General features: G+C 36.5%; 2 protein-coding genes across 8 annotated transcripts in view; one reads left to right on the top strand and one right to left on the bottom strand.

The window, feature by feature from the left end:
• LOC126980174 (dynein axonemal intermediate chain 7) overlaps window positions 1-23,443 on the top strand; it is a 72,889-nt gene that overhangs the window by 31,461 nt on the left and 17,985 nt on the right. For 6 of the 7 annotated variants that reach the window (XM_050829766.1, XM_050829767.1, XM_050829771.1 and 3 more), the window contains 6 exons: window positions 866-1,065; window positions 1,757-1,923; window positions 2,630-2,765; window positions 4,140-4,240; window positions 6,503-6,578; window positions 7,831-7,916. In XM_050829766.1, the coding sequence (XP_050685723.1) occupies window positions 866-1,065; window positions 1,757-1,923; window positions 2,630-2,765; window positions 4,140-4,240; window positions 6,503-6,578; window positions 7,831-7,916 (766 nt within the window). The remainder of the gene's footprint in view (window positions 1-865; window positions 1,066-1,756; window positions 1,924-2,629; window positions 2,766-4,139; window positions 4,241-6,502; window positions 6,579-7,830; window positions 7,917-23,443) is intronic. The other variant, XM_050829772.1, reaches the window with a different exon arrangement.
• LOC126980179 (toll-like receptor 3) lies at window positions 9,546-22,293 on the bottom strand. The gene is made up of 6 exons (XM_050829784.1): window positions 22,167-22,293; window positions 21,172-21,327; window positions 15,241-16,599; window positions 14,741-14,874; window positions 14,330-14,457; window positions 9,546-12,622 (listed from the first exon to the last, which is right to left on the bottom strand). Exons 2-6 carry the CDS (start codon window positions 21,323-21,325, stop codon window positions 12,409-12,411), a joined length of 1,989 nt encoding a protein of 662 aa, XP_050685741.1. The 5' UTR covers window positions 21,326-21,327; window positions 22,167-22,293; the 3' UTR covers window positions 9,546-12,408.

Raw genomic sequence — 23,443 nt, 5'->3', positions numbered from 1 at the left:
ACGACTAGAGAGTTGAACAAAGATATCAAGATTTGTGGAGTCAAAATAAGGTTTTAGCTTTGCGTTTACGTGAATATCGAGATTCTCGTTTCAAAACCCAATTCGGAAACGCACAAGATAACAACACAAAAATCTATGGTACTCACTAGAGAACTACAAAAGCACGGGAGACACTCTCCAACAGTGATGCCACATATGGGTGAGGCGATTCGCCTTATTAAGCTCAATAGAATTCAACTTAAATAGATAATGGCGGCCCTAACTGGTCACGGTACTACTGATAATCTATTTAATATAGGCATACCTAAAAGCCCCATGTGCAGTGCCTTAATGGTGTCAAAAGATACAGCTGCACATGTACTTTTGCATTGTCAAGTATCGCCTTACCGGGCTCAATATCTTGGCACTCCTGGAAGACTTTAGGAAAGAGAGAAAGGAGTGGAAGGAATAACAAATATATTCCCTAACACATAGCAAAATAGGCGCACAGTCATCAAGTTGCGGATATTTGCCCGATTATATATACCATACCATTTCATAAATATGAAGATTATTTCCAATATTTGTTTTGCTATGAATTGCCACTTAATGGCACTGCGACGCATTACTATTGAGAACCAAAGGGAACTCTATTTACTAATTGTCCTAGTGGACCTGCATTGTGTCTCATAAACCGTGACATTGTGCAATTTTTTAAAAGCCGCTGCCGTTGTAACAAATAATAAGGACAAACAATTTGTTATTCTAAAAGTGATATCCCTCGTTTCTGGGTTTAATTATACAACCCAATTATACCCTTCATGTACGAGTACAGCTTATAGTTTTCTTCTTATCGATAAAATTTCAAAAATAATTAATCTTTCAGGTACGTTTGGCCCTTCGCGAACAACTGTCACAGGCGATTCAATGCGCGTCGTACATTCTTCTCAGAGACATGGAGCACTGTCTTAAATGGAGCAGTATAAAACTGGCTTCGTACCAGCGGTCTTTTAATGGTCTACGACTCAACATCTGGGTGGCTATCCCCCTTCCGACTAGGAAACCAAGGCCTATCGAACCAGAAAGGTTAGTAATTGACTCGACTTCTCGATATTGAGGGCTTTGTAGTTTTCAAATATTTATACTTAATTACTTGTTTTAAAATTATTTAAAAGAATAATTTTATGAAACTATAATTTGAATGGAGTTAAGAAAACTCATGCCCGGATACTGAAGAGTTACTCAAATCAAACATCAGTTGATCGGCCTCTTAACTGATTTAAACCACAAGCCCAAATTGACAAATCGGAATTGGTTACGCATTATGCTGTCAGGTCGTCTTTTTTATGACAATAAGGGACTAGATGAGCAGGACGTTCAGCTGATGTGATTGATACGACCTGACCATTACAATGCATGATTCTTGAAAAACCCAAAAATTCTGAGCGTGATCATAAGATGTTAAGGCTTATTTGCCCAGTAACTATACTAGCTACGGCGCCCTTCATACCAAAACAATAATGCTTACACATTTCTGCTTTACGGCAGAAAAAGGCGCCGTTATGGTACCCATAATCAAGCCGGCATTCTGTGCAAAAAAGGACTCTAGGGTGATCACTCAGATGAAGACCTTCACCTATGGAGGGAGGAGGGCAAGTGTGATGATGACGAGCTCAGACACGAGACACACTGGTAAATGTCCTTTGTCGCCTCTTACGACACACCTGGGCCTTGCTCTACGCTAGTATATAGTCAAAGATGAGTATAATTTTTTCAGAGAGCCAGTCGATCTAACATTCCCCTCAGTTCACGTAAGTGTGAAACTACCCACAATAATAGACGGCTCGAACGTGTGTGTTAGGGCAGCGCACTCCACAATCGATCTGCTTAGCGAGAGCACCAGATCCTTCGCTCTTGCTGCAGAGATGCCGAATCGATACGAAGGTGAGTGGTAATTTTAAGGGTATACTTCCTTTGGCGCGTTAGGGAAAAATTGTCAGCGTGAATATTTTCGATGCGCGCGCACACCGTCACTCAAATTCGACACGCTGAAGCACATAATGAAAGTCACGAACTTCCACCCATTCGAAAAAGTATACCTCAGACCTGACAAGAACGAGAGCAAGAAACTCAAGGCATTTTAAAACTTGTATACATATAAATCGAAATGATACATTGAAATTTATTTAATTTTCGTGCAATGGTTGTGGTTCAGTAGACATATGAGTTACAATAGGCTTGGTAGCTGAAGTATGATACAAATGGTCTTGTTGACCAGCTAACGTCAGATTGTCGAATTTGCGTGAAAGTGTGCGCGCGCATCGTAAAAATGCATTCTGATAATTATTTCCTGACGCGCCAAAAGAAGTATAAATTCAAAAAACTAAATCTTTGGAGAATTAATCATCAATCACCTTCTTAAATGGCTGGCAACGCCCCTTTTATTCCTCTGTTATTGCAAGAGAATGTGGGCGGCGGTGATAACTTAACACCAGGTGACCCGTACGCTCCTTTGTCCTCCTTTCCCATAAAAAATAAAATAAAGAGGTTATTAAAAAGGAATCACCGCTGGTAACCATCTAGTAGGCATCATGTGCGTCGAAGCCCAACGAAACCTAAGAAGTCTAACAAATATATAAATGTTTTTCAGATCTCTTCATATTCACCGAAAGGGAGCACGTCGATACTTACAAACTGAAGAAGGAACAAGAAGAAATCAGAACAAAGTTCTACAAAGACATAGGACAGAAGATTAAGGAGCTTGAGGCGTTTCTGAAGGCGAATATGTAAGAGTAAATTGAATTTGTCGCATCAAAAGTTGTATTAACAACTTATACAAAAAACAATATCTACACTCATAATTTTCTCATGTTTTGCGTTTGAATAATAAAAAAATATAGTCACGTACAACCAGACAGTCTAAAAAGCCTTCAACGCTCTTGTGATTCTTTTGTTGTTGCAAAATGTTGGCGACGGTGATCATTTAAAAATCAGGTGACCCGTACGCTTCTTTTGCGTTCCTCTTCCATTTAAAATTTGCTGAAATCACCAATCATATTATTTATAGAAAACAATTTGTACTCTTTGTGAAACGCGGTTTTACATGCGTTGGATAAAATATCGAAACATTTATAGATAAATGTTCTAAAATTAATTAGAAGTAAATATTCTTATTTTGTATTGTATTTAATTTTAAATTTAACATATTTTGATATAATCTAATTTTACTAACATTATTAACTACTGTTCCCAAGTTATATTATAATATAGTAAGAAAGGTAACAGCTATTGAATGATGTGTAACCTTGTAATCTGTATGTACACTTATTTTATTATATCTTTTACGTGACACGTTGTTTGTCCGCGATGGACTGCTAAACTATTGAACGGATTTTAATGGGGATTACTCCATGGAGTGTGGTTTGGTCCAACTTGAGAGATAGGATAGTTTTTATTTCGATTTGGGACCCATAATTATTCTTATTTTCAATATTTGTTTTGTATGGACTTATTTTCTATCAGAGAATTTAGTGACGCACGGTTTTACAGTTCCGCTGTGAAACAATTTCATTATAACAACAGGGAGCACTTTTTACGGAATAATTCTTGAAGTTTTGAAATATTATTGGCAAATTCCTATAAAACAGTTCTTTTATTATCTACAGGACAACGTCTTTTTATATATTTTATAGTTTTCTATGAGTAGTTTATGTATTAGTGTGCGATTGTTAGGTTTCCGAATAAATAAATAAACATAGCAGATTCTTGAATAAAAGATCTTGAATGCACAGGAAACTTAAAAGTATATTAATTAATTATAGTATAAGTAGTGTTATTATAGGCTAATCAATTTTGTTTTTATATGATTTAATAGATGGGTTGGGAGTTTCTTATTATTACTTCTCCCCATGTCAAAGCCCCTTTACGAACTGATGTAACATCACGTTTACGAAGTGTTGCTATATGTTATGTTACTATGGTACTTCCCTGTGGTAAATAAATATATTTCTATTATATTTTTATCAAATTCTATTGTAATAATATTACGCCATTAGCTATATCATGACGAAACCTAACTGTCTACCGACTCAATTAAAATTTTGATGGATAAATTATATTTGACTAATTTTGCTTATGCGCCTGTGTTTATTTTCCTGTAGCTACACGAAGAATGAGAAAGAAAAAGAGGAACTGGATAACCTCAATATGGCCGAACCGCAATTCCTACCTGACCCTAGGACTTTTATATCTGAGCAAAATGGTAATATGTAAGGAAACGCATTTACTCGTAGCAATGTTTTTCTGGGGCAGTAGGTACAGTAGTACTTACTGGCACTTCATCTTTTCAGTATATTTCAAATGGGTCATATGACTTACTGTGGACGTGGTCGCTAATTATCGACCTGATGAGATAGCTCATGGTTGCTCAGATGGCAATGAAGAGAGCTATACTCAGAGTTTATCTGCGAAATCAAATCAAAAATAAGGAGAACTGTAGGAGATCCAAAGTCATCGACGGAGCCTAAATGATTGCGAAACTGAAGTGGTAGTTGGGGCAGTTAAGTTCTCGAATGGCCACCACGTACCGTAAGTTCCAGTGTTGGTAGGCAAGTCAAGCTGATGGATCGATGGTCTGGTCAAGATCGCTGAAATAGGTTTTTTTATGACTTATTGTCATAAAATAAGTCGTTCCTTAGGACGCGACGAGCACCACGGTCAACTTATAGCAATTGATACGCCCTGTCCATTACAATGAAATCAGGAAAACCTCTCAGGAATCTTGAAAAACAATTCTGAGCGGTACCACAATTGTGCTCGTCATGTTGAGAGATAAGATGTTAACTCTCATTTGCAAAGTAATTTTATTTAATTGCCCACTAGCTACGGCGTCCTTTAGACTGAAGAAACACAATAATGCTTACACATTGCTGCTTCATGGCGGAAATAGGCGCCGTTGTGGTACCCCTAATCTAGCCGGCATCCTGTCCAAAGGAGTCTCTCACTGGTAATAGAGATCTTTGTGAGAAGCCTTCCGTCCAGCAGTGGACGTCTTCTGATATGATGATAATGGTGGGTCACCGGATGGTATGTTATCAACATCTTCGATACTCTTTTGCAACACCACAGGAATCGCAGGCGCGTTGCGCGTTGCGTTTGGATAGATGTGCGCACTGTGAAGCTTATTCCATATGAATATGATGGATGGTTTGAGATATCTGGTGGTGAAATAAGTCTGCTTCTCGGTTATATCTCTCAGACTACTAAATACCGTAAGGAGATTGCTTCTGCAGCATTACCAAGGGGATATTTCATGAATATCTTAAAAGGAAATCTCGTTAAATCACCTTAGGCAGTAGTAACGCTATGTTATTCTTCTTCTGTTCCAACTGAATTCGGAATCCCTCTGAAGGAACCGCAGAGAAAGCCGTTCCCCTTAATTGCTGTTCAATGAAATTTTACTATCCAGAATGTATTTAAATATTGCTTTATTCTAAGCCCAATGTTGCCCGTGTGGATTTCATTTAGGTAACGAATCAAATTCTGTTCCCATTGGGTTTTAATTTTTCTTTGAATACTTAAACATTAATAATTAGTAATGAACTGAATAATTTTATTTCCAAGTACCTATTAATTAACGGCCGTATTCAATAACCTATCTATCCTTAGTTTAACTTACTAGAGGTAGACAAATCTATCCTTTTACGCTTACTTACGTTTCAATAACCTATCGACATAAAGCATTGGACTATATCTATATTGGACAACGCTATGAATAGATAAGATCTTGTCATTAAACGGAGATAGCAATGTATCCGTAACTCTCTAGTTATATACGTTTTTGAAAACGGCCGTTAATGAGTATTCATAAATATGAATTAAGATAGGACATTTTTTTAACTTATTTTATAAGATTAGATGAAACTTTGTTTTTGTGTACTGAAGTTTTATGTTTATACGGAAAGACTTATCAATAACCATCTGTGACGTGTGGGATACAAGTGGATATGTTGTTTGACGATTCAAAAGAACCACAGAGTAGATGAGACGGTAGGGATGTCTCTTGTTACCTATTTACGAAAGTTAAGGACTCCGTCAAAGGTCTTGGTATTCAATTTAGCAATAAAATACCAGACAGTATACTAGGACTCACTGAGCACAAATTCAAGAAATATATTATTATAGCTTCTTTGACAAAGAAGGCTTACTATAGTCACTTAAAGTAGATTATATAAAGGATAATCATGCATGGTTCTTGTCTGGTCCTGCACAGTCCACCTAAAATTGTATAATATGTGATAATATTATATAAAGTAGGCTAGGCAGTTATATTATGATTTAAAAGATGGGCTGGGGGTTTCTTATCAGTTCTTCTCACCATGACGTAGACCCTTTACGAACTGATGTAGCTTCATAATGTTTGCCAAGTGTTGTTGCAATATGTTATATTATTGTCACTCCCTAAATAAATATATTTCTATTTCTATTTCTTTTTCTAAGGATTAAAAGATACATATATTTTTAGAGCTGGCGTTCGCGAAATATCTGAAGACCTGTAACACAAGAACCAGGGCTGGTGAAATACACTTAAGGAAGTATAGGTACGATTTTTTTAGGTATTTTAAAGTGGAACTTTTATTACATTGAAGTTTTTCGTCCATATATCGTACGTTTTATTACAGCCTATTTAAAAATAATGCATTATGTTGGACGTCTCCAACAAACATCGCTATGCAGACGACAGTACTGGCGATTGGGCCATTGAGGTCTCTCCCGGGAAATCGTCGACCAATGTCGAAATAAACTTTGTGTCTTCCATCGAGTCCTCTCTTGGGAAGGTCGGGGAATGGGGTAAAATGAACCTTGTTCAATTAAACCTCCAAAAGACTAAGTTTGCACGATTACCCCTAAAAAAACCCCATTTCAACACTTGCCTTAATGCCTCGACCTAGTATCGGAATTCCGGGTCTCGAAATTTCGGGCAATTGCTGGCTTCCAAGAATGCGCGTCATAAATAATAAATAGAGCACGGCAACACTTCAAGCCGGCCCATATTCTAGTGCTGTATAAAGCGCAGGTCCAGCCACACATGGAGTATTGCTGTCATCTCTGGTCTGACGCACGCCAGTATCAGATCGAAACAGACCGCGTGCAACGCAGAGCTGCTCGAATTATCGCAGACCCAGTGCTCTCTAAACGGCTAGATAATTTGGCGTTGCGTAGAGACGTCGCTTACCACGGGGAGTGTTCCTAAGAGTAAAGAGTAAAAGCCATGGAATGAGCTTTCTTGCGCGGTGTTTGAAGAACGATACCATTTCTAAAAGGCTGGCATGGCTCCTTTGATGCCTCTGGTGCTGCAGGAGAATGACGGCGGCGGTGATCAATTAACAACTGAGTTACCTGATGTTAAGTGATCACCGCCGATAAGCGTTCCTATCAACTATGGACTTGACTGCTACTCTTCCAAAAAAAAAACCGTGCCTATGAAGTCCACATGTCAGAGGTGAAACTTCTCTGGCAAACTAATTTTTAGATCCCATGTTTATTTATACTGTTCTGTTCTGTTATTATGTTCTCTTAATGCTAATCTGTTCTCTAAATGTAATATTTTTTGTCACTATTAGGAATCATCAATTGAATTTTATTTTCAAAATTAAAATTTAGTAATCTTTTTAAATTTATATTTTATCAAAAATAGTATATTAAATTTTATCCTCACGCGCACAAAGAAGTTTCACTTGAAAAAAGATAATTTTGTTTTTTTAACTATGTTTTTTTTCTAAAAAAAAGGCCGAAACCTGTAGATATTGGTATGTTATCCACAGCATGTTCACCATCCAGTGCTTATTACAGGATCGTGAATGGAGTATTGAACCTGGATCTCATCACCTCACCTCCTCAGCCGAAGCAGATGATGGGAGGTGTTGTTCTGACAGCGTGTAAGTACGCCATTACTGTATTATTCCACTCGTTTTATTTGCAGCAAAAAAGCTATGCCAAAACAATATAATAATATGCACTAGTCATAGGCGCCGATGCCGAAATCTTCGGCTTCGTAAATGGCGGCGTAAACGGCGTCGTAAAAAATGGCGGACTGAATAAGTATAACAAAGCAATCCAAACCCAACCATAATTTAGTATTTAAAATTGAAGTTGGTAAGGTAGGTAAGTATGTGTTTGAAAGCACCAGTTTACAGGTTTTTACCAGTGGGAGGCTCCTTTGCAGAGGATGCCGGCTAGATATTTGGTACCACAACGGCGCCTTTTTCTGCCGTCAAGCAGTAATGTGTAAGCATTATTGTGTTGCGGTCTGAAGGGCGCCGTAGCTAGTGAAATTACTGGGCAAATGAGACTTAACATCATATGTCTCAAGGTGAAGACCGCAATTATAGTGCTGCTCAAAATTTTTGGGGTTTTCAAGAATCCTGAGCGGCACTGCATTGTAATGGACAGGGCGAATCAATCACGTCTCGACCCTTAATGACATTAAAAAAATGCATAAAGCACTTAGAAGCTCAAATTACAGAAAGAAATGTTTAATATTACTTACTTCCCGAATAATTCCTCATCATTATTTATTTAGCAATTTCTAAACAAACCGTACAAAAAACTTGATCTGGTGTTACTATTCGTTTTTTCCATCCATATCAATCACTAATAATCCAAAGATATTCCAAGAGAACTACTTTTTGATGAAGATTGTAAAACTAACAGTAATAAACCTTTTTTTTTTTACTTTTCCTTGACGTCATTTTATTATTTTTCGAAGAAACTTTGACAAAAAAAATCTAACTATTACCAAAGACTATATAATATACTAGATGAACCGAGACGTTGTTCTGTAGATAGTAAAAAAAAAATATTGTTTTATAGGAATTTGCCAATAATATTTAAAAACATCAAGAATTATTTCGTAAAAATTGCTCCCCGTTGTTATTGTTTCACAGTGGACCTGTCAAACCATGCGTCGCTAACTTCTCTCATAGAAAATATGTCCATACAAGACGAATATTGAAAATAAAAATAATTATGGGGCCCACATTGTAATTAAAACTATCTTATCTGTCAAGTTGGACTAAACTGCACTCCATGAAGTAGTCCCATTTAAATCCATCGCGGACAAACAACGTGACACGTAATTTATATATATTAAGATATAATATATATAAATACAAGCCACAATGAGATGTGGACTCCTATAATTAATAATCCTTACTAATAAATGGAGAGGCGGATTTCTCCTTCGGTTATAATCGATTTTCTTCTCCGCCTTCTCCATTCCTCTCCTCTCAGTATACTGCGAAAACTACAGAACCGATCGGAATAATTCTTGTACCATACGATGCAGTGTGTTTCAGAGAGGGTTTTAGAATATTATATGCTGGTGATTAATTATCAGAGACCTAAATAACTTAGAAGTACATGTAAATTCGCAAAACAAAAAATACAATCAATGTTATTAATTACATAAGATAACTTATACAATAAGCGGGTGCGGACATATAACAGCACATAATATCTACTTTATATAAGCGTTCTTAATTTGTATTGAAATAAAAAATCTTGAATTGTTAACTTAATTTTAATCTTACTCTTTGATTGTACCTACTTAGTTACCTTGTCTTAAAATTATACAAATTCTTTTAGGACTATGGGTTACTAATTTAAAAATAATTTAACTTATAGTTTATTTACACCACCATTTATTACCACCGATTACTATTTACAAATACTGGTGATGATATAAGAAAATTATATTTAGGTATCGTATTGACGAGACAACTGGGCTGAAAGTTGTTTGAGCCGCTTGTGGCCTATTAGTCACTATTAGCTGTTTTCATATTACATTTTTATTTTAAATTATTTATTACAATATTTATAGATTTTAGTTTTTAAATTGTAAAAATTACTGTACGTAGGAAAAATTATGAATTCTATGGTAGCTTATAAGTGAATTAACTCTTATCCATATTATTATTATATTTTAAGCATGTAGAGGGTGTCATTTGTTAGTTGCCCAAATAAATAAATTAATAGTACGTAAACTTGATACTAGAGCGCGCTAATCGACGCACGCACACAGATACACTTCTTATACGGCCGCTAAGCAATCTTGGGAAGACAAAACGTCGTACGCCATCGAGACTGGTCGCTGTCCGAGTTAAATTACAGCGCCGCGCCGTCCACGTTATATTTTTGTATGTACCAACCCTAGCACTCACCCCACACGTAGGTATAAAAATGCAAGGCGACTGCTGAATTACACTTCTGTTATATTACTTGTACTGTTATTGTTGTATAATATGTACTGTTACTTTTAGTAATTTAGGTAATATTTTCTACATACAATTATCGTCAACAGTTAAATCAACAAATAATAATTACATTAATAGTATTAAAAAATTTTTCGTTGATTTTAGTGGTGAAAGTTCACTGCTTTAGTTATTAAAACAGTTTCACAATAGAAACGAAGGCATATTTTAAACGGAACCCAGCACTCAAATGTTACGTGTTATTGCTACAAACGCTTAGCATAGACTAAGCGAGCTAACTACAGCTGACCACAACCGACGTTAAAAAAAATCAAGATAAAATTACTTCTCAACATCGACTTACAATAAACACTTAGACTCACTATCGCGCTCAAAAATTCTCTGAAGCTAAGCTCTGCCAACGCTTCTATTACGCAGAGTTTTCGTTAATTTGTGTGATGACCGCGCTTTGAATACAACGCCACGCAATGACAAAGTCTTTAGTGAAAACTGTCCATATAACAGCATATATTAACTTAAAAAGGATGGAGTATCGTATTTCAGCTAAGTGCCCCTTTTGAATTAACAAAATTGTGCAAATATCTTGACGTTTTTATTCATTTTGCTAAATAATGGCGCTGACGAATGAACCACAATCAATGAGCTTCTTATGAGCGTATACAATAAACTTTGAAAATTACTGCCACAAAATAAGATGTTAATTTAAATGAATGTTGTAATGTTATCTGTATATCTGTTAATGTTAAAAGTTATTACGTATATACAAAGCACCATCGATATTTTGAGGACCCTTTAATAGGCGATAGTAAGTCAAGTTGTTCATAGTACATCAATGCTTCTCCAGTAAGTAATACATATAAGCTCAATACCTTTAGTACCTATCATCTTAAGTGTTGGGGAGGAGACTGAGTACCATGAATAGAAAGATGGCATGAAACGGTGTAAACGAGTAGAGTGGCGAGCAGGACAGGACTTCCACATATACCTCTCGGAGGCGTGAATGCATACATGCAATTTAAATTTATTATAGTTATTACACTGATTACTTCGCTAACTATGGGCCCGATGAGAAAGCTCATGGTTGCTCAGAGCATACATGCAATTTAAATTTATTATAGTTATTAAACTGATTACTTCGCTAACTATGGGCCCGATGAGAAAGCTCATGGTTGCTCAGAGGGCTATACTCGGATTTTACCTGCGAGATCGAATCAGAAATGAAAAGATCCGTAGGAGAACCAAAGTCACCGATATAGCTAAAATCATTGCCAAACTGAAGTGGCAGAAAGCTGGGTACATAGTTGGGGCAGTAAAGTCCTCGAATGGTGACCACCGTACCGAAACACGCAATGTTGGTAGGCCCCCCATAAGTGGCAAAATAAAGCGATGATCTGGTCAATATCGCCGGAATACGTTGCATGAAGGCAGCGCATGACCGATCGTCGTGGAGATCTTTGACTACCTTTGTCCAGCAGGAGACGTCTTCTGGCTAATGATGAATGATTACTTTTTTATAGGACTGGAGAACAAACAGGTCATCTGAAGATAAGGGATAATTTATACGTCTAGATAGACTATAGAGCTCCTTGCCGTTGGACAACCGATTAAAACAGGCCAGGTTTATTACTTTAGTGTGCGCGACAAGCTACGTCTTACACTGGTGATTTGTATGTCACTTTATGTTATTGTGAGTGCGTTGCTCAAAATAGAGTTTAACAGTTGTCGCTATTTTTTTCAAAGCTGTCAGTGTATCAAGATGTATAAATGATCTGAAGTTGGTGACATCAAACATATCATTTATCAGCTTAGCTTTGAATTATTCCTTCAAAATTGATGTACTACAACATGCTTTTATATTAATTATTTCTAAACAGAGGCCGCGGCATGTTGTGCATCACTATGAAAATGACATATTTTTATAATCAGTCACCCCATATTGTATTCTCTCAGATTTGTATTTTCCAAAAAAAAACCTTCTTAGTGCTCACTTCCGTCATTTGAGGAATCTTTCTCTTAAATTTCAAGACTGTTTTCCAGCGGTTTAGGCAATGTTACAATATGAACCGTTAGTCAGTTAAGCCAAATTATTTTATATTCATAAATTTGTTGGACTTGGCCTTTATTTAAGCCTTGTTTGACAGCGCTGCCTTAAAATAAGCTATGCCAAGGAGTCATTCTCAATTATCTTCATTCTATGATGTGCAAGGCTCTTCTTCATTCTTCGCCAAAACAGGTCCCTCTCCGACACTTCTTTCGGCCATACTACGTACGTTTTTGTTAGCATCAGATAGTGTAAAGTATTCGGTCGGAGTCGTCTCGGTATTTCTTCTAGAAGAATCAGGATGAGGTCTTCTCTCCTCGTTTCTAGAAGCCTGGATAGAATGATTTGGTGTCATTAATTATCAGCCATACTCAAGTTTGATTTTATCAGTAAAACGTTAGTAAATAAGTTAGTTTTTATAGCAAACCAGCTTCCATGTCTTAAGTGATAAAAAAGCTCCAGAAAAATCATATAAATACTTTTTAACCTACTTCAAGGAGGAAGAGGTTCTCAATTCGATCGGTATTATTTTTCTTATGAATGTACACAGATCACTCTGAGATATATGATCTATTTACGTTATTCTTCTTTAGTTCAAAGCGGAATAGAATTTAGTCCCATAAAAATTTAACATGGTTTGGCCCAGTAGTTTTAATTTTATGAACATTTTTGACTGGATGATATTATATTGTTTTTTGTGTACGGCTTTTTTAGGAGTTTTCATTCTGGTTTATTATATATTATTATTATTTATTGACGCTTAAAAGCAAACAATTAAAAAAAGCCAACTTCAAAAACTGAAAAGTATCAAATAACTAAAAAAATAATTTAATACACCTCTTATGCAAACCTTTACCTGTAAGTAATTTTTAGTTATTTGATACTTTTCAGTTTTTGAAGTCGCTTTTTTAAAACGTAGTTTTTTTTCCTACGTCAAATCGAGGCACGCCAGTAGCTCGTGATTGCACCAGTTTTGCAAGGGTCATAAAGGGGACTCACATTTCGCCGGGTGCACATATACGATTTATATGTTATTTAGTCGAGACCTCCAGCATTACAACTGGAGCTTGGCATTCGATGATCGCGTTACCTTCCCTAAAATTTAACGAGGAAAGATGGAGAGATAGATCATTCAAGACCCAAGTATATTCCTCCGTCAATGGGCATTGTTAGTGCCTTGTCGATAATGATCTCGAAATCCTCTTTAGTTACAAATATATATAGTTCTAGATGTTACTTGCGATTTCGTCCGAATTTACCATTCACAATTTGTATCGGCCATCATTAAGCCAGCGTTCGTAAGAAACATTTTCGTGTAACCCTTTTTTTCTGAATTAGGTACTTTGCAAATCCGACTACCACAAAAAGTTTTTTCATATTTCGGGCATATCGCTTCTGATTAGCATTAAAGCTCATCTTTTCCGAAATTTGACACCAAACCAAGAAAGTTATGATGATGAGGCATTAGCCTGGGACTGGATAATGATTGTTTTATAGCAACAGCAATGGCATTACAATATTGTATATTTTATTAAAAAGAGCGCAAAAAAGGAATGCTGGGAGAGTTTCTCGTGCTGTCATTTGTTTCCGAAGCGGTTACTACCGCTAAATGACATTAAAAAGTAAATGACATTAAAAATAATTCTAAAGGAATCAATTTTGATAATATACATGCCCTTTATGGCTTTTAATATATTGTGATTGTTTTGTATTACAAAAGATTGTATATCAATCCACAACATTTGGAAAGCAACTGATATGGTTACAGGCATAAATACGGACGAAGTCACGGGTAACAGCTTGCTTATCATAAATAAACCTGAAAAATATTAATTGGGTACAGTAGATTGGGTACATCAATCTACAACCGCCCTCTACATTATTTATCAATATGTGAAGTGCTTTTCATGAATTATATCTTAATAACAAATGCTGGAATCACGGTGATCTGTTGTCTAGATCGACTAGAGCGTCTAGTTTAAATCTCGAAATATTTTTAGCATTCAAATAATATGTTTTTCTATAATTGAGTTATTACCTGTGTTGAGCAAGATGCATCTCAAATTGACACCACTGACTTAAGAGGAACCTTTGGGAGATGATCAGCATAATTGACTTTGACCTGTCCATGCAAGATACGATGTTCTCCAATATTGATAGTCCAACCTGTCGGAAACCATGCAATAATGTACTATCTAACACAAAGTCCTCTCGGAGACAAATAATTTTTTTTAGTATGCTTTACGAAATCTTTTCACTTGATTATTGACCTCTAAGTGAAGAAATAACAGAAAAGAACAGAAAGTTTTGCTTCACCGTAAAAGAATCGAGTAAACGTACATATATGAACCCCACCATTGTCCTTAATAAATGAACTTTTATCCGTGGATGACCTATCAATACAAAGGTATTTTTAGAGGAGTTTTAGTATAAAAATCATTTTCCATACCTGGAAGTCCCTCTCATGGAGACAAACACTGATGTTGCAGTCTTTTTCCACGTGTGGCAGAAGTTGGTCCAATACCCACGCACGGTCCTCGTTGCAATAAGACACAAATACGTCGTAGTTGAAGTTCTTCGTTTCTGAAATTTGTTTAAAGTTTAAACCTTTACAAATGTTTTCTTGAATTGGTCGACCAGCTTGAATTTAATTATTCCTAAATATATTGTAATGTACTGTACGTTATCTATAAAATAAGAGATAAATTCACTATCAAATCTCATACACGTAAAAATCCAGTCGTTTCTGTCAAATGAATTGTAGCGACGTTTCTATCGTTACAAATATATAGTTATGATACTTTATGTTAGAAAGAGACAGATAGTGATGCCTATAATGCCACCTTTTTCTATTTGCATTTTATTTAATATTTACCAGTACGTTGTCAAAAAGTGTCGTGAATACACTATTATAATATGTAATTGAATATAACGCTTTAATTAACTTACCATCTCCGATATCGTTAGTATTGATCAAGCTAAGCATCGCAGAGTTTCTCATCGATATTAGGCAATATCTAAAGTTGCGCCTAAACGCGTAGATAAATAACAAGACTGGCAACAATACTGCCGGGATGATCAAAAGGTATATCAATTTAAGCTCCGTTTCAAGGTCATCCTCTGGATCTAAATATCTATTAGTCTGATTGCAAAATGTCACTTTTGAAATCGAAATTGTCTCTGAATTATCAAAACCCAAGCAGCTGTAGTCTATATAATCGTAGTCAACAAAAAGAAAATCGCCTTGCATAGTAAAATTCATCGAGCTCTTTAAAAAACAATCTCCAGTAGGTTTGCCTTCATGGAAGCATTCCTCAGTCACATTTCTTCGGTTTCGTATTACATTGTTGTATGTACTAAATGCGTCTTGTATGTTTAATGAGTTGTTATACACATTCCTATTGTACAGTGGTCGTATCAATGTTGCATTTAATCTGAATTCGTTTTGTAGACCAATATTGTACATCTCCCTCATCTGACAAAAGCATACCATGAAATTTTTAGCAAATGCTATGTATCTAATATGTTTGATATCTTTTAGCATTTCCTCAGTAATGACGTTAATGTTATTTTCCTTCAAGATCAGCATCTTCAAATTAAACAAATAGTCGAAAGTTTTTGTGAACCACGACGATATTTTGTTCCTTGATAAATCGATTATCTGTAGATTGTTTAGCTTGGTAAGTGAATCAGGATCAATTTGCATTAATTCATTGTCGTTAACCTTAAGTATTTCCAATTTAGTTAAATTCGATACGGCATCTAACGATCTTAGTCCCACGAACTCTGCGAATAATACTCTTAAGCGCTCAAGGCCTCTTAAAATATTTGGAGAATTAAGTATATCTAAATTCCCAGACAAGTCCATATAAACTAACGATGTGTTTCGGAACGTAAATTCTCTCGGCCTGTTCAATGCCGTATAACATAGGGATAGAATTTGTATGCTTTTGCCAAGACGTTCAAGCAAATTTGTATTTCGGTTAGTTAGCGTAGTGAATGAAAAATCTAATAGGGCTAAATTTGGCAGTTTATCAAATACGTCATACGATTCGAAAGTAACTCCTTCACTTGTATCTGTACTTGCCATGTTTCTACTCAGATCTAAGTGGATCAGATCTCTGAGCCCAGAGAAAGCGTTTGCGCTGATGTGGTGTATCTTATTCTCTCCGAGATATAGTTTCTGCATTGCAGGCATTCCTTTGAATGTAAAGTTATCAAGGATATCTATTTGACAAGATCGAAGGTCTAATTCTTTGAGATTGTGAAAGGTTATACCCTTGAAACCGGCTGACCAGCTGGTCCTTCCTGAAATAAAATATCATTACATCATGTCATTACATCATTTATTTAAGAAGAAAGGTTGCTCTACTCAGTGTTAACCTAGTAGAAATTCCTAAGAAAATCTGCGCAATTAATTGTGTTCCCAATATAACATACAAAAATTTAGCAAGACTAAGCAATTGAGCAAAACGTGTACCTAGCTGTAAATGATACACCCTGCTCATTCAATGCAGTACTAAACAGGATTCTTGAAAGACCCAAAATTCTGAGCGATTGCGCGCGTCATTTTTATCCGACTTCAAAAAAGGAGGAGGTTCTCAATTCGTCGGTATGTTTTTTTTTATGTTTGTTACCTCAAAACTTTCAAAACTTTCGGGTGAAAAGATTTTGATAATGATTTTATTTGAATGCTGGTGCTTCCCGTGTGGTCCCATTGTAATTTGGTCCAGATCTGACAATGGCATCCATGAGAAAACCATAAAAGTCTTAAATTTGCTTTACACGCTGCTTTTGACTTAACAATTTGCTTTACGTATGATGATAAATTTACGAATAACTCAATATTGCGCCAACCGATTTCGATGATTCTTTTTTTATTGGAAGAAATATACTTCAAGTTTGGTTGGCTACTGATTATGTAATCCATAATAAAGTAACGAAAATCTTCAACTCTTAGCAAATTAACGATACTAGGCTGAATCTTTTTTATAAAACATAAGTTGTTAGCAGTAATTTTACTAGCCACGATACCCAAACAATTGCTATCATAATAAACTAAAAAAGATTTAATTTTAGGACAGCTTTTCGACCTGATTAAATAGTAAAGTCATCGTCGTCATTATCATTCTAAATATGTCATCTTCATGCGCTTTTATTTTTTAAATGTACTTCGATATTTTCGATTGGATTCCAGAGCACCTGAACGTCTAAACGTTTAAATGTTTGTAAATTTTACAAGCAGATAACTTAGATAACAGTTGTGAGTTTGGATTAACACATTTTATGTTGTAATCCAAGTTATCAATAATTCGTAGTAATATTGTTGTTGTTTTAGATTGTGATTATGACGCTTGCTTGGCTTGTATGTTGTTACCTCCTGTAAATGAAAATCAGTTAGTTGTCATTATATACAGCAGTTTTAGTATTTTTTTTTATGAAAATAAAGATTTGTATTTTTTTCCTTTGCTGGACTTGCCCTTGTCGTCAATACCGCTGCCTGTTTTGATTTGAATGTGTTTTTCAGTTAGCTTCAATAGTGGGAAGCACTCGAGTAAAGTGATGCTAACAAAATCGCAGGACACTTTTGGTGTCATAACTAAACCACTGTGCTTATTTCCTATTGCCCTGTGCTTCCTCGGGGCATAAAAAGAATAGGATAGTTCCTGGCCAAAGTGTGTCGTAAGAGGCGACTATGAGCATTTACTAGTGAAAGGCTCCTTTGCACAGGATTCCAGCTAGATTATGGGTACCACAGCGAAGCCTTTCCCTGCCATGAAGCTGTATGTGTAGCCATTATTGTGTTTCGGACTGAAGGGCGCCGTAGTTAGTGTAATTACTGGGCAAATGAGACTAAACATCTTATGTCTCAAATTGACGAGAGAAATAATTGTATTGTAGCTCAGAATTTTTGGGTTTTTGAAGAATCCTGAGCAGCACTGCGTTGTAATGGGCAGGGCGTATCAGCTACCAGTAGCTGAACGTCGTCCTCGCTTTTTCGCCTATTATCATAAAAAAAAACATTTATCTTCGATATCCAAAGTTTAATTTTACCAATCAGTAGCTGAAGAATGAAAGTAGAAGAAGAAAAATAGAAATTGTTACCTTGAGTACTACGAATATGGTGCATGGTGGAGGGTGTAGCATTTGTAGGTATTTTACTTTTTAGTGTCATTAATCGGGTAAACTATAAGATTTCGTTGCTTTTCATTGTCATATCGTAGATATAGATCCCCTATTTCACGTTCTTGTGAGACACAAAAATATCGTGAAGAACGTTTGTTAGCTATGAATGAGAACTAAGCCTAAGACCCACTTATCAGCAAAGGGGTCAATAATAATAACATATAATCAAACTAAATCAAAACTCCTAAAAAAGCAGTACACTAAATGGTCCCATGATGTTGTAAAACTATAATTACATCATAGGACCAAATGGGAGACATCCCGCATCGAACTAAAGAAGAATCACGAAAATCGTCGGTTAAAAACTAAGCGACTATTTTCTTTTTTTGACAACTTGATGGGAAAACGTTGCGATCAGCAATAAAATATGAAAATCTGACTGATATCAGTCCATAACATACAGATAAGATAAATAAATGAAGTGTGGACTATATACACTAGTCGACTGCGACGGCTCGCACTCGTTCATCACTTCTCATCCAACATCATGTGCGAAAGATACACATTGTGAAGGATCAGTAAGAAGCTAGTGCACTCAGGCACACACACTCCGGTATAATAAATCTTATATCTTTAAAGGAGCAGTTCTTGTATATAAATATGTATATAAGCTGAATCTCGGAAACGGCTCCAACGATTTTAATGAAATTTAGTATACACGTAGTTTCGGGGGCGAAAAATCGATTTGGTGAATTTCGCCGGTGATCCGGAAATCAGAAGACCCTGGTTGGAATCCAGAAGTCCTATTAGTCTTTTTTGTTCAAGTTTTGTGCCTTCTTAAAAGTCATCCAGGTACTAATGATTTTTTACGAAAATAAGCGCGTAAAATTTTACAAACAGGCTATTAGGCAAATGGATATTTTAAAAAACTACTGAATGTATGTGTTCTAAATAAAATTATTCGAATTGCCATTTTCGAACTCCACAGTATGTTTATTTACGCCCAAAGAAGCGTAAACATTAATGTTGATATATGGAAGTTTTAACGCCTATAACTTTGAACACAATCTTTCTTTACTTTTCTATTTCCAAACAAGGCTAGATAATAATGAGAAAAATAAATAATATTACTTATATTTTAAACGCAATCAGGGCAGTAATTGCCATATGACGTTTGTATGGAAGTATGACTAGCTAGCGCAAGCACCGAGAGGTCCGTGTGTCCACCTTCCCCTTCCTACTTTCGCGCCCCGCGATCTCCGTGCAATACGATTGTCCATGCGGCGACCGTACTACACGTCCACATTATCTCTGGACCTCGCTGACGTGAAGTCCCCTCCCGTTCCCCTTTCACCCCCTCGCGCTCGTCCTGCTGTAAGTACGGTTTTCAGTTTCATTACCGTTAGGTACATTGACGTAATATTTTCATGCTATCACTGCTTTGTCTTTGAAGTTTTCATTGTTACGTTTTGACGTTTGTTGTTAATAGTTCTGTATATGATGTGGTTCTGTGTCGCTATAATTTAGTTCTGTCAGAAAAATAAATAAGCTTGAAGTAAGCTAGATGCTTTCATTGATTTTTCATCATTATAATAATAATAATCAGCATCACAAACACAACACCTTTACATCAATCAATAATACAGAGTATTAAGTAAGAAGTCAATTACTTAATATTTATTTTCTTCATTTTATATTATGATCGCCAAATGTGATGTCCTTGAGTATCACCAGTCATCTTGTATAGTGTGGTGAAATAATATGTGGATGCATTCATGTAAAACACATGGCTGCTTTAACGACATAGCCTTAATGCATAGAACTATTAGTATATTATCATCTCCATCTAAACATTTCCAACTGCCATAGCTAAACACAGTGGTCACTTGAAGCGACTATACGGGCTTCCCGTAAAATAATTATACTGGTAATTAAATAAAGAAACAAATTTGTTCTCTTCGCTATTGTTGCGTATTTCTTCCGGTGGTGATACGTCACAACAGCCGACCAATCCCAGTGCGCTATTTCATGAGTAGAGAGTCTCAAACTGTCGCGATTACATAAATGTACATAACATATTCTGGATATTGAAGGATTTCCAAAGTAATTGTGTGCTAGAAGACGGCAATATCATATTTGAATCGCATAGTGAAAAGTAATCACATTTTATAAGTTTTTTTAATAACACCAGTTTTTAGCAGCAAAAAAAACATATTTACGCGTTGTTTCAAGTCTACTGTTTTGATTAATATTAAATCACTACTCACTTGTATTCCTTTTTTTATATAAAAGGAGGCAAAGTGGCAAGTGGCTCACGGGATGGGGAGTGGTGAGGCAACCACCCATGGACAACAATAACGTGTCAAGAGATGTGTTGCCGACCTTTAAAGGAGTATTCTCTTCTCTAAGGTCCCTAAGTCGTGTCAGCTCGGGAAAATAGCAGCTGGTATTGATTCCATAAAGTGACCATACGACTCAAGAAATTTCTTGCAAAACGCGCGGCTGTGGAATGCCAGACGTCAACGTGATGTGGGTGGTATTAAGCATTTTGCCGTAATGGCCAACGGTAGATTTCGGCTGCTGGAATCAATCTGAACAGCTCCTCGGAGCCCTTCCACTTTGTATTTTCACCATTGACTCCTAGCGACATTTAATTGCCATATCTATAGTCATAACCTACACGACATCTTTCACATCGCTTTGAAACTTGTATCAATATAACATTATAAATAAATAACTTGACATTAGACTTACTTTGTTTATTGAGTGCGACAGTATTGGAAACTTGCGTTATGTTGGTAGCGTTGATAAGTGTCTCATAGTTGTCATTATTTGCTCGCAGCTCGCCAAAATTGTTTCCGTACAGCGTGAAGAATTCCATCTGTTCTATTACGTTCGAAGCCTGCATTGCTGAAAACTGAATAAGGTTTTAATCATAACTGCAATGAATTTATGATCATTGATTATCATCAATGATTGCGAAACTGAAGTGGCAGTGGGCAGGGCACATAGTTTGAGGGACAGATGGCCGTTGGGGTAGTAAAGTCCTCGAGCGACCACGTACCGGAAGACGCAGTGTTGGTAGGCTCCATACAAGATGGACAGATCATCGAGGGTAGCACAGGACTGATCGTCGTGGAGGCCTTTAGGGGAGCAGTGTCCAGCAGTGGACGTCTTCCGGCTGATATGATGATGATGATAATGGTCATTTTTCAGCAGCGTATATTGGAATTTCAAGGTTATATTATAACGTCATCAATAACGCTTTCACTTGCGAAATAGGGGGAAAATGGTGCAACTTTGTATTGATTAAAGGACGAGACGAGCAAGACGTTCAACTGATGGTAATTAATACGATCTGTATTGACGTAAGTACCGCTCAGGATTATTGGAAAACCCACAAATTCTGAGTGGCACTACAATTGCGCACGTCTACTTGAGATATAAGATGTTAAGTCTCATTTGCCCAGTAATTTCACTAGCTACGGCGCCCTGCAGACCGAAACACAATAATGTTTACACATTTCTTTAGTACCCATAATCTAGCCCTAAATGCCCTTACGTACTTACGCCTCTTACGACACCATTGAGCCTGGGACTTCCCTACTCTCCTTATGCACCGGGGAAGGACAGGGTTCATCTGATGGTAAATAACCACCGTTTTCTTAGATCTTTTGCATAAGCTAAGAAATAATAGGAGTTATGTAGAACTTAAGATAATAATAAAATAAACCTTAGAGGCTTAATACCTTAGGCACTTGTGACAGTCCACATCTAGCCATACTCATAAATCTTGGTCTTCGTCTTTGCGATCGATCCCTTAGCACGAAGTATTGTAATGCGGCAGTTACGTTTAAAGTTTCCGAGAGATCTAATATTTCATTCGTGTTACCTAAAATTATTAATTATATAGATTATTGCTAGTTAAAGATGGCCGCTCTTTCCTTTGGTCGCAATACAAGTATTAGAACAGTACAGTAGCGTAACTCAGTGGTCTCCTTGAAATTTATACCTACGTGTGGGCAGAGCGCTGGAGTTGGTACATATAAAAATATAATTTAACTCGGATAGCCATCAGTCTCGGCATCGTACGGCGTGGCACTAAATAGTTTTGTCTTCCCAAGATTGGAACTCTGACTGCCATGGAGGCGGTTGATTGGAGATGCAAGGACTGCAACATTTGACTTAAACACAAACGCATATCAGCCATTATTCCTGATGAGGAGGACTTCAACTCAGAATCTGAGGTTGCAGCACCTACAGCCTCGAAAGTAGCCAGCAAGAATGACAAGTTATCAGAGAAACCATACAGGATGAGATGAAAACGTCTCTGCAATTCTATTCTGATAAATTTGATAACTTCCAAGAAATCATCAATGGCTACGAAGAAAGAGTGAAGACCATTAAGATGCAGTGCAGAGATCTTAACAACAAGTATACCCATATTAAAAACAAAAATTAATTGCTTGAGCAAAAGATAAATATCAGTGAGCAGGAGAAAATTGCAAACCAACTGGATGTATGTGGAATACCTAAACAGAAGAATGAAAACCTAATGGATATCTCAGAAAAAATAGGAAAACAACTAGAAATAGAACCAGGTGACATTCTGAAGGTCTAACGTAAATCACCGAAAGCCCCTTCCAGCCAAAAGAGAAATGAAATCACTATAGTAGTAACGATCAAATATAACCGTAGAGAGTCAAGAACTATAAGATGAGATGACTTCGGTGGTGGAGAAATTTATCTCAGACAAACTCTTACACCTACCAACGCTCTGGAGAGCAAAGATGGAGCTGAAGCTGACCAAAATAGCTAAATACGTGTGGTACAAGAGAGGAAACATCCAAGCTAGGAATACCGAAACCTCCAAGGTGTATACGATCTGAAGACGAGATAAGTAGACTGGTAACTGAGCTTAGCGAAGAGTGAGTAACGCAAGGTAAATTGTAATTATCCTTTTAATCGTTAAATTTTTATCTAATTATGTACCTAAGTTAAGTCATGTAATGGATATCTCATCTCA

The sequence above is a fragment of the Leptidea sinapis genome, chromosome 5, assembly GCF_905404315.1.
Source record: "Leptidea sinapis chromosome 5, ilLepSina1.1, whole genome shotgun sequence".
Taxonomy (NCBI): Eukaryota; Metazoa; Arthropoda; class Insecta; order Lepidoptera; family Pieridae; genus Leptidea; species Leptidea sinapis.
The sequence above is the reverse complement of the archived record's forward strand: the minus strand, read 5'-3'. Positions and strand labels throughout refer to the sequence as shown.

Coding starts and splice junctions, on each gene's coding strand:
- LOC126980179 (XM_050829784.1), bottom strand. CDS start 21,325: ATGCAGGCTTCGAACGTAATAGAACAGATGGAATTCTTCACGCTGTAC. Junction 14,458..14,740: donor TCCATGAGAGGGACTTCCAG/GTATGGAAAATG, acceptor GGTTTCCGACAG/GTTGGACTATCAATATTGGA. Junction 12,623..14,329: donor ATGCATCTTGCTCAACACAG/GTAATAACTCAA, acceptor CATTCTATCCAG/GCTTCTAGAAACGAGGAGAG.